Source organism: Anabrus simplex, chromosome 2, assembly GCF_040414725.1.
Source record: "Anabrus simplex isolate iqAnaSimp1 chromosome 2, ASM4041472v1, whole genome shotgun sequence".
In the NCBI taxonomy this organism is placed as follows: Eukaryota; Metazoa; Arthropoda; class Insecta; order Orthoptera; family Tettigoniidae; genus Anabrus; species Anabrus simplex.
The window spans coordinates 803247702-803260163 of record NC_090266.1 but is presented as its reverse complement, the minus strand read 5'-3'; the positions used below and the strand labels follow the sequence as shown (position 1 = coordinate 803260163).

Below are 12462 nucleotides of genomic sequence, written 5' to 3'. Positions count from 1 at the left end.
TAATTGCGACCGTGCGAATGCCGCCCAGACGAGAACTGAGCCACCTCCCGCCTGGACACAGCATTGTGGACACATAGGATCCATAGCCCCACCCACCCATCAGCTTGATACAACTGGAACCGGAATTCATCGGACCATACCACATGCTGCCACTGTTCCATGGTCCATTGTCGATGTTTGCGGGCCTATGAATGTCGTTGAACTCTGTGTCAAGGTGTCAGCAAAGGGATACATGTTGGTTGTCAGCTGGTGAAGCCTATGTGGGGTTCAGTTGCCTCCTTACAGTCCTGGAAGAAATGGGTTCCTGACTCCCAACATTCAACTGGGCAGTGATGTGACTCTCAGTAGCTCGTCGAGTGCCCAGTATGGTTCTGCAGAGGCGACGTGATGTCCATTCATTAAACACCTGTGGTCTTCCCGCGCAGCGATTTACTCGGGTGGTAACGTTCTCTCTGCGATATTGAAGATCCACCCTCAACACTGTTGACCTCGGAAACTTAAATTCGTGTGTAATCTCTGCAGTGCTATGACCCATGTGCCATGCACCGATCATTATCCCATATATAAGAATAAATTGACCTTTTCAAGACAATATATCAAGCGAAATCATATTACATAAGTCTTGGGACTAGTTTCAGCCACTTAGTGGCCATCTTCAGCCAAATAAAAATTAAATAAATCATGTGATAACTAAAACATATGTATACCAAACAAAGACAATGTTATAGGAATAATAATAATATTAAATATATATGAAGGGTACACAGGAAAAACGAACATTGTCACAAAAAGCAAATTTTACAGGAGATACATTTTAAAGTTTGAACACTTCTACACAAAATACTAAGGAGATAATTTTTTGTATGTAAGTGTCTAAATTATTGTCACATATATGTGTATCTCATCCATCAATATGATTTTTCTAAGTTAACAAGTACTCTAGTAATAATTTTTTTAGTTCATTAGTGCAAGGACTATGTGCGTTTTTTCCTCTGGATTCTCCTGAAAGAATGGGCACTTGCATGATATTACACTGATTATTCCTCCAATATAGCATTAACAATACCTCAATATGTTAAAAAATAGTTTTGAGGGTATTTTACAATGTTTTAGAATAATAATAATAATAATAATAATAATAATAATAATAATAATAATAATAATAATAATAATAAAAACTCAAATTAACACAAATTGAAATAAAAGCATTACAGTCAATTATGGATTTAATGTGTTGTGTTACTTTAAATATGCACATAATAGCTCACATTAAAATGTCTGTATCAATGTCTTTCTAAAAATGGTTCAATTTGTAAAAGTTTGGCTTTCGACTTCAAAAATTAAAATAATTTGAACATTTTTATAACTAAATATGGCCGTACACATACGAAACGTAATACACATTTTAATACTTCTTTGTCCTGTTATGTAATGATCGATTTAATTTAATCACCTTACCACAGTACTTTATCAAACATCACTATCGTCATCGTTCGGTTGGTTCTTAGTCGACCCTTTTACGACAGGTAGACGACTAAAGAACTCCTGCGCATCATCTCGGCAAAACTTCTTCAGTATTTGAAGGTCCTTGTACTTCTCTTCAGGCAAAGGAATTGGTCCTGAATATGCTTGCGCAACTTCATGTTGGCCGTGTAACACGTTCTTACGCCCTGTTGCTGTAATAACGGTGGAATTGAAGAGACCATTGTATGTTTCACGGTGTTCAACAGTCTGTGGATATCTGGGTGTAATTCGAAGTTCCAATATGGGCCGGGTTGCAGCAGGGAAAGTTTTCTTATACATCGGTGTTAGGAAGTTACCCCAGGACTTGAACATATCTGTTTTACAATCGACTACCTCAAAAGGAGAAGGTTTCACTCGAGCATTTCTAATTACTTCCCGCCAGTCATCTGGAGTTTCTGCTGGAGATTTTTTTTGGATTAGGCCCATGTTTTTGTCACACTCCATGTACGAATGTCCTCTTATTGGGAATGTGACAACTACTTGGTCAAAGCGATTCAAAGTTATTGCTACATAGTGGAGAAATCTAATCATGGTGAAGGTTTTGTTTTGTCCACTGCATGAATCACAGAAAATGTGGAGTTTACGGACAGAATGATCTAGGTAGGTTGTTATGAAATGATGTAGCATTGAAACTACGTCGTCTGCTCCCTTTTTTCCCACTGTCTGATCGTAAGTGTAAAACACCGACATACCAGTTGCTAAAACATGTATATTGAACACATAAAATGAAAGTTGTCTACGATAATAGGCCTCACTGGTCGATATGTTTGGTAACGGAAGATTTCTACCAAAATCTATAGCTATTCCCTCGTATGTTGCATCTTTTCTAGCTTCTCTTCTTGCGTTTCTCTTCCTTTTGTAGAACCAGTCAGCTCTAACTTTGTGCAGTTTCATTTCATTATGCAGTTTCTTCAAATCTTCTTCAATCTTCTTTATTTCCTCCAGATTAGATGACGTTTCTTTAGCCTTTTCTAAGTTACTAGCTGATGCTTTCTGTTCATCGCATGTGCTACACGTGTCACTTCGGGGATACCCAAAAGAGATGTTAAATGTTGTTTGTCACTCTGAATGTCTCATAAGAAATTTGAACATGCGGATAGCGTTCCAGAAACATGAAAAGTAGCTTTTTCACATTCAGTTCTTCAGGTAGGTAAACTTTTCCTGTATCTTGTAAACTATAATGAGCTTTGCGTCCCTTAAGAGAACTGAGAAATGTAGTCATTGCTTCATATGTTTCTTCAGGAAGTTTACTTCTGCCTCTATTCTCATGTTTTCCCCTTTTGTCAATTGGGGAGTGTCCTGTTGTAGCCAGGGACGGTAATTAATCCCGCCAAATACGAGTTCTGGGCATTTCTGTCACCTAACTTATTAAAATCATGTATTAGCTTATTCCGTTCACTTGCAGTGACCCGCTTAAAACATTGTAATCGTTTGCAGTCACAGTCTTCACCGGATTCATACGTAGTATCTCGTAACTTCTTCATAACACTTTTCACACTACCGAATTTACGTTTCTTCTTTGTAGAATTCCCCATGCTCGCTACTTGAGTCTCTTCATCACTTGAATTGTAGACATGAGTGTCCATCATAGCATCCATTGTACTACATACAATATTAGTGTAACAAACCTACACAATACAGAGACAGAACAAATCAACTGACACAGCCATCAATCACCTTAAACGGCAATGGCGGCGACACGCGCATGCGCATTCGAGCTGTTGGTGGACTCTGTTCGTTTTAATGTAGTTCCACGCATACATTGTTCGTTCTTCCTCTGTGTACCATTTCTATTTTACTGCATATCTCGGACATCGTTCATTGTTTCTCTTTGATATTTCTTGTGTTGATAGCTTCACTACTAAGCTAACAAATGGGACTAATAACTCATTTTTTGAATTTTTGGACATTGTTCGTTTTTCCTGTGTACCCTTCATATATATACAGTAACAGAAATTAGGGTTACGATCTTCTTGTTATATTATGATGTTTTTAAGTTGACTTAGGACCTCAGGCAAAAAAGTAGATCTGGAAATGATAGCCAGAATTAGGAATGAAAAAATATACAGAAAAGAAATTTAAAAGGAGAAAAATTATATATGAGACTCGCCTCTAATGTCTGATGTAGAACAAGCACTGACTTGCTGGAGGAAGCAGGCAGGCCATGTAAACAAAGGAGTGGATAGGGAACAATCACTGACTTGTTTGAGGAATCAGGCAATGTGAACAAAAGAGTAGATAGGGAGAGGAGGGGAGGGGATAAACGAGAGAGAGGTAGGGGGTGGCATGGGAGGGAGGGGAGAAGGGATGTCTAAGGTGGGGCTGAAGGATGTGGAAAGAAAGGCTGCTGCTGAGTGGGGAATTTAAAGAGATAATAAAAGAAAGAGTTATTTTTATATGAGGCATGATTACTAAAAATAAGAGTTAAAAGGTCAAATAAAATGTTTGATTTCTCTGAAATTTCATTTAGATTGATGTTACGATTGAAAAACTGTTCCAGATGGATAAAACTATTTTCCTTTTTGTATAACTTCGAGAATTTTCATGTCTTGGTTGATATTAGTGAACTTATGATTAGTATCACACATGTGCTGTCCCATGGCCAAAAATCTGTTATATTTCAGGACGTTAACATGCTCTAAGTATCTTGTATAGGAGCTCCTACCTGTTCGACAGACATAAGATGCGTTACAATTATTACAATTGAGTCTATAAACACCTGACTTGGTGAACTTATTGCTATGATTAATAGAATTGGTATTGTGTAAAATATCTGTGTTTCTGTTACAAGTTGTGAAGGCTGTTTTGACGTCATTCTTTTTAAATATGTTTTTGATTTGGTGGACTTGTTTATTATTAAATGTAAAAGTAGATAAAAAATTGTTAGAGTTTGTTCTTTTGTTAAGGTGGTTGAAGGTTGGTGTTTATGTTTATTAATGATTTTCTCTATAAAGGAGATGTTGTAGCCATTAAATTTAGCTATACTGCTAATGATGTTTAATTCCTTTTTTAAGTTCCTTTTTAGACAACGGGATGCTAAAAGTGCGGTGTGCCATACTATGGTATGCTGCACACTTATGGGCATGTGGGTGTACGGAATCTTGAAGGACTGTGTTAGCGGTTTGCGTTGGTTTTCTAAAAATCTTATAGCTCAATGTACCAGGTTGTCTGATGATCGTTAGATCTAAATAATTGAGTTTTTTTATTGTTTTCTGACTCTAGTGTAAACTTGATATGTGGGTCAGTGTGATTAAGGTTGGATAGAGTGGTGATGGCATTGGTTGCACTTTTGTTCATGGTCACAAGACTGTCATCCACATATCTTGTCCAAAAAATATTACTAAAGACGTTGTTATTATTAATTTTGTTGTGTTCCAAATGATCCAGATAGACTTCTGCCAGGATGCCTGATGCTGGTGATCCCATAGTTAACCCATTTTTCTGATAAATGGTATTGTCAAATGTGAAATAATTGTTATTCAAAACCATTTTCAGAATAGAGATGAAATCTTGAATTTCTAGTGGGCTCAGACCACTGTGTTTATTTAAATTGTTGTGAATAATAGGACAAATTTTTGAAATCGGAATGCTCGGGTACATGTTAACAATATCAAAGAAATGAACATATTAGTATTCTTAATGGAATTCCCAGATAAAAAATGGTAATTTCTTTTGAGGAAATATTGGATGAACTGTGAAATTTTATATAAAGGACTGGATCTGTAATTAATGATGGGTTGGATAGGAACATCAGTTTAATGTATTTTGGGAAGTGCTTTGGCAGTTGGCAGGCCTGGATTTACATTAATTAATTTCTTTCTTTTTCTGTTAATAGACATATTGCATTTTTTAGTGTTTGTTTAAGCTGATGTTGAATTTTTAATGTAGGGTGTCTTTTGATTATAGAAAATGAGCTGTCTGTGAAGAATTGTTTAATTTTTTCAATGTAATCTGATTTGTTCATAATAACAGTGGAGTTGCCTTTATTGGCTTTTGTTGTGATAAGATCATTGTCAGTGATTTTCTTCTTAAAATCTAATTTGTTTTTATGTTGGGAGTTTAATTTGGCATATATTATTTCTATTGGCATTGATTGTTGGGGCGGAAGGGTTTTTGTTAGATATAGAGTTGAAGATGTTACTCAGTTTATTTTTAGCTTCAAATCTCATTTCTTCTTGTTTATCTACTGGCATTGTACTAATGGCTGCTGCTTCCACTGTAGTGGTGATAACGCCATTTTGAAGGTTGAAGGAGGGCCAGTTGTGTTTCGGACCCTTGCTCAGTATGGATGTCTCAATATCATTTAATGTCACTTTAGAGAGATTAATAACAGGGGAGTGAAACTGAGCAAGTCTGTCAGAGGGAGTGTGTGTTCTGTTGGCTGGAATGGTAGTGAATTTAGAGTCTTTTAAGAATTTTAACTTTTTCTCTAGGATCTGATGTTTTTTTATAACATGGATTGTAGTCTATAATCGACATAAGATTGAAAAATATTCCAATGAGCATAAGAAAGGAGGTTAGTTATCTCGAGATGAGTCTCATATAATCTGTTAATAAGAAAAGATTTCTTCTTATGTAAGAATCTAATTTCATTTTCAACCAGATTTTATTAGTTCTGGTTTGAGTTTTCATAGTTTGAAAAGGGGATCTGTGTTTCTTAGTATGAACTTTGAGAAATGTACGTGTCAAATCATAGGTTATACATTCTTTCAGGAAATATCTTTGCTTAATTTGGCTATTTTAACTTTTAAGCCTAAAAAAAAACTTTCTTCTTTGCCTGGTTGACAGCATATATATAAGCTATAAATTAGCTGCCTCTGTGGATCAGTGGTAGAGTGTCGGCCTCCGGACTCCAAGATGTCGGGTTCAAACCCGACAGAGGTAGTCGGATTTTTGAAGGGCGGAAAAAAAGTCCATTCGACACGTAAAAGATCTCTGGTGACACATTTGGTGTTTACCCGACAAAATTCATTAAATCTCAGCCATAGACGCCCAAGAGAGTTTCGGTTTACTCGGTCTGCCATCTAGTGGGCCTAGAGTAAAACGGAACGTCGAAATTGACGAGCAGACAGCCAGATGGCGTCAAATTGAAATGTCTGCACACGGTAGCTGAGGCCATACGATTATTTTTATTATTAGCTATAAATTTAATTTTTGTTCCATGTTGAAGTGCAATTATCAGAATAAATTGACAAGAGAGTCCACCTTTTCAATACAATATATCAAGTAAATGATGTTACATAAGTCTTGGGACTAGCCTCAGCCACTTCTGCCAAATAAAAATTAAACAAATCATGTGATATCTAAAACATACAGTATGTATACCAGAAAAAGACAATATTGTAGGAGTAATTGAAAATCCACAGCCTGTTTCCAGTCATTCAACCAGGTCAGGAACGGAATGAATGAGGTCCCCATCTAGCAGCAAGGATGGGAATTGTGCCGGCTGCCGAAGCCTGTCGCACTCCTCTGGTGCAGTGATTAATGAATGACAGATGAAATGAAATGATATTGGAGAGTGTTGCTGGAATGAAATATGACAGGGAAGACCGGAGTACCCAGAGAAAAACCTGTCCCGCCTCAATCAGTCACTACTGATCTGCTTTTAGGGCAGTCGCCCAGGTGGCAGATTCCCTATCTGTTGTTTTCCCAGCCTTTTCTTAAATGATTGCAAAGAAATTGGAAATTTATTAACACCTCCCTTGGTAAGTTATTCCAATCCCTAACTCCCCTTCCTATAAACGAATGTTTGCCCGAATTTGTCCTCTTCAATTTCAACTTTATCTTCATATTGTGATCTTTCCTACTTATAAAGACATCACTCAAACTTATTCGTCTACTGATGTCATTCCACACGATCTCTCCACCGACAGCACAGAACATACCACTTACGTGATACAAATTATTATAATTTTATTCAATACCACCTATTCTTAGGGACCTGAAAAATTAACATCTATTTGTTTCAAAATTAGCATCTATTTTACTGTATATGTTAACTGTTACAACACGAGACTCAGAGCCAACAGAAGGGCAGCAACCGACACAACAGTAGATAACAAATAACAACTTTCAACTAACATAAAACATCATTTCAGTATCTACTGACATTTCCTGACAAGGTTTCAGCCAATAATATTACCTACTGGTGCTAAGGGCCACTTCTATAATTTTTCAACTGATGCTTCTGTCTCATTTTATGCTCACGAATTTCATCAGCGACCTTGGACATATTGTATATATGTCAATCATGTTTATGCTTGTGTTCACGCCCTCATGTCGTTGGCTTTATATTATTTCCACTTTGGTATTCCACTAACATTTTAAATGAACTGTTTTAATTAGAATTTTAATGGAAGAAGTTTCAGTCTCCGACAAGATTATAGTTTAATCATTGACAGTGTTTCCATTAGCATCTTTATATATTGTATCATTTTTCACATTTTTATGTCCCAAATTTTAATAATTGGCTAAACTTTTAGCTTCCACATTTAATATTAGTTATACACTTGATTGTTTTTAGGCTGTGAAGATGCCCTTAATTGAGGGCGAAACATGTCCCATTTAACTGATAGTCTGTTTATGTAACCACTATAAGTGAAAATAAAGGTATTGAATAGGTGGATTAAATTAAAACACCTGAACTGTAAATTTTCAATACGGACCAAAAATGAGATTTATAACATGTAATAAGTGGTATGTTCCAAGCTGTCGGAGGAGAGATGGCGTGGAATGACATTAGGAGACGAGTAAGTTTGAGTGGCGTTTATAAAAGTAGGAAGGATCACAATATGAAGATAAAGTTGGAATTCAAACGGGACAAACTGGGGCAAATATTCATTTATAGGTAGGGGAGATAGGGATTGCAATAACTTACCAAGGGAGATGTTCAATAAATTTCCAATTTCTTTGAAATCATTTAGGAAAAGGCTAGGAAAACAACAGATAGGGAATCTGCCACCTGGGCGACTGCCCTAAATTCTGATCAGTATTGATTGATTGATTGATTGATTGATTGATTGATTGATTGATCAAAATTGTCTGTAGTGATAGGCCTAATAGCATACCAGGAAATGACAAGATTTGTTTCTGATACTGAGGTGATGATCAACTCATTTCAACCCCATTTACCCATCAACATAGCAGTAAAACTATCCAGACAAAAATATTTTCTAATGGCAGGACTTGAACCTGTGACATTTCATGCTCTTTGCTCAGCAAACCAGAGGGTTACTACACTGATACCTATGGACATTGCTGGTGTACAAGTTTATTCGATTTCTGTATTAATTTGATGAAATGCATGGTGTATGTCGGATATGTTACAGTGGTTATGTTAACATATTCACACAACTAAAATCACCTGAAATCCTCAAGATGTGCAAAACTTTGTTTATCCAAGTTGACACTTGCATCACATGGTTGCAATTGGTGAATGTTTTTATCATGGACAGCTCTTTGTAACAAACTCTTATGTCATGTCAAAACAATGTTGTTTTTATTTATGTTGACATAAGGGGGAAAAGATCTTATGTGATTTAAAGGAAATCTTATATGACCTCATTTAAAAATCACTGCAATTAATTCAAAATTCTTCCTTTGCAAAGATGGACTGGATGAATAGTATGTAAAAACAATTACTGGTTTACTGCATGAGGATTATGGTAAGATAAATAGCAAAACTCTCCTTGTGGATAGATCTTTGATCCTACATCCTACTATGAAGTTGAATACCCATGAGAGTCAGTCAGAGGAAGCAGATACCACTAAAAAGCACATCTACAAGCCATTAGAGAAATTTATCATCTTGAATCAATGACTGTGATTGGCTTAATGATAGGAACCAGAGGGACTATCCGTAATTTTTCTGCCAACTTTTGTTAGTGGTTTGGACTCGCAAAAACTTTTGTGAACTGCTTTCTATAACAGTACATAAAGGTTCCATTTGCATTTTTAAGAACCATATTTATTGGGATTATCACATTTTATTGATTTCATGTAGATTTAAAAATTGTATGACTTCAAAATATCAGTACTGTATGCACATAGTAACTAACTGCATGTGTGTAGGGACTCTGTCATCATGACAACCTGCAAATCCCCCAGGACGATTTTCAAATAAACAAATATATATATCTTATATGTTACAGGCAATACTGAAAATGAAGAAGACAAAAATATTGCTGAAGAATCCCTAACCATTGTTGACAGTAGGATGTCCGAAGATGGAATTCAAATTGTAGAGGACTGTGAAGGAATGGAGAAAGTCGTTTCTTCAGGTATTATATTATGTTTAATTTCCCAAAACATACTCTGTAGATATTCCTCAAACATCACGTTTACTTAATACTAGCAGAAGTACCCTTCTTCATACGGGTTATCAGAAACTGGTTTTGGTTACTCATACTATCGGTGTGAGCGACTTCATTAGATATTTATATCACTGGTGTATTTACTTAAGTACGTAGAAATTATTTGTCATGTATCTTCTTCTTCTCCTTTTCTTCATGGGGGGCCTCTAAATATTAGTTCGTAATTAGCGTTGACCTCTAAGATCTTATGCTACCATGTTTTTCTTTCATTCTCGTCTAGGTATACCTGCTTCCTTCACAAAGCTGCAGGTTTAGTATAAGTATACTTCCGCTAGATAGGACCACAAATATAAATATTATTGAATGTATTTGTTTGATCCGACATTTCGTAACTATTACAAATAATCAAGGAAATACGCAATGCATAAAAGAAACTACTATAATTATCGAGAATTATAATTCTCAGGGCTTGTCACTCATGTCGCACATCATATAATGAATATGAGTATAAATGGTGAAAAATTTTTTTAAGTCATCTTGACAATTGTGTACAGTATATACGTTGTTTTCATGGTTACAACGATCATAAAAGTGGACCAAAATATCGGGACTAATAACATCAGTGATCCTACTACTCCATGATTTGATAGAAAATACTTTAAACTATAGGTAACAGACTCCGCAAAATGCTGAAACCTAAGCCAGTACGTAAAAACGGAGGCCCGTCGGCAACTGCTGGTCGCTGTACTACGGAGATCTCCGGGGCTATTATTTTTATACTTCACCCCCTTTCCAGCCCCGCCCAAAGGAGTGCTATGAGCGTCTTACACAACAGTTTATTTTTTACCGATAGTAAGTCATATGTGTATCAATTTTTGTTGGCAGCTATGTCCAAACATACATGCATAATCTAGCTGCTGTAGAATCCTGGAGCTGACGTTGCCATGGTTATGGCTTTTCGTTTCTTTATTCGATTCCTAGAGCAGGGGTAGTGTGGTTCCAATATCTCCATAACGGTTGGTTTTAGGGCCAAAAAACATGGTTTTCGGGTCCGAAGGGTTTACAGAGTTTTGTTCTTTGCATCAAGGGGCTTAAAAGGAGCTTCGTTTCGTCTTTGTACGACAAATTCGATTTCGCCTATATTAGCCTATTATTTTAATATTTTTATATCTCCCCCGTCACCCCCCTCAAATTGTTTTGAAAATAAAATACAGCCCATGTTTCTCACTGGCAATGTAGCTTTCTATAGGTGAAGTAATTTTTAAAATTGGTTCAGTAGTTTTTGAGTCTATCCGTTACAAACAAATATACAAATTTTTCCTCTTTGTAATATTAGTATAGATGTATAGATTACATCCCTACACATACGGTTGCCATCAGGAGGGGCATCCAGCCGTAAAACAGGGTCAAATCCTCATGTGAGACACAGTTCGCACCCGCAACCCCACAGGTGTGGGTAAAGCGATAGAAGAAGATAGTCATTTTAAAAATTCTCCCTCTTTTTATTCTTTTCACCCCCTTCAGTGGATTTTCCAGAAAGAGCGTGTTCATTTTTAAAGGAGATTCCAAGTACCAATTTTAAAGTCTGTAACATCTTTATTTTTTGAGTTATATGTATCCTCATATAAATAATTCAACTCCTTCCTCACTTCTTTTCACCCTCCCCCCCCCCCCCCCCCCTTAAGTGGATTTTCTGAAAATGAATATTTGTGTTCTTTTATTTTTAAAAGGGATTCCAGTTATCAATTTTCATGTCTGTAACATATTAGGTTTTTGTGATTTATTGTCAATAATTTCGCTGCTGTAGAATCCTGGAGCTGACATTGCCATGTTTACGGCAGTTCATTACTTTATCCGATTCCTAGAGGAGGGGTAGTGTGGTGCCAATATCTCCGTAACGGTTGGTTTTAGGGCCTTAAAACATGGTTTTTGGGCCCATAGGGCTTACTGAGTTTTGTTCTTTACGTCAAGAGGATTAAATTGAGCTTTGTCTCGTCCTTATACGACAAATTCAATATTTTGCCTGTATTAGCCCATTATTTTTATAACCCCCCCCCCATGCCCCCCACCTCGAATTGTTTTGAAAATAAAATACAGCCCATGTTACTCACTGGCAATGTAGCTTTCTATAGGTGAAGTCATTTTTAAAATTGGTTCAGTAGTTTCTGAGCCTATTCGTTACAAACAAACAAATTTTTCCTCTATAATATTAGTATAGATTATATGATTATTTCCTGGTTTCCTTGATTTGTCTTATTTCAACCCTGGCTTGTTACTGCATACCTATGTTTATTTGAACACATTTATGGCTTTATGAGCTTAATTATGCTGTTAATTGCTATATTTGCTAAATACTGTATTTTGTTGCATTGTTTTTTAAATACCAGTGGTATAGGTCTGTGGAGCAGAGCAGTATAAATACGGTATACTGTATACGAGGTACCTACAAGCAAAGTCTGCATTATCCATTTTTTTTTCATAACTTACCTTATGGCAGTAATGTATTCTCCTTGTTTTCTAGCAGTTTCCAATGGTAATGAGAAGTGAAAGCAGCTGTAAGTGGGTTAGTTCCCCTATTGAAAATTGGGGTTAGGAGCAAAGGCTGCAAATTCCATGATCATTTCTT

The 12462-nt window shown here is 36.3% G+C and overlaps 1 protein-coding gene across 1 annotated transcript in view; it reads left to right on the top strand.

The window, feature by feature from the left end:
* The window catches only part of LOC136863112 (uncharacterized), a 414667-nt gene that overhangs the window by 177504 nt on the left and 224701 nt on the right, over positions 1–12462 (top strand). The window contains exon 7 of the mRNA XM_068225861.1: positions 9675–9803. Coding sequence (XP_068081962.1) covers positions 9675–9803 — 129 coding nt within the window. The remainder of the gene's footprint in view (positions 1–9674; positions 9804–12462) is intronic.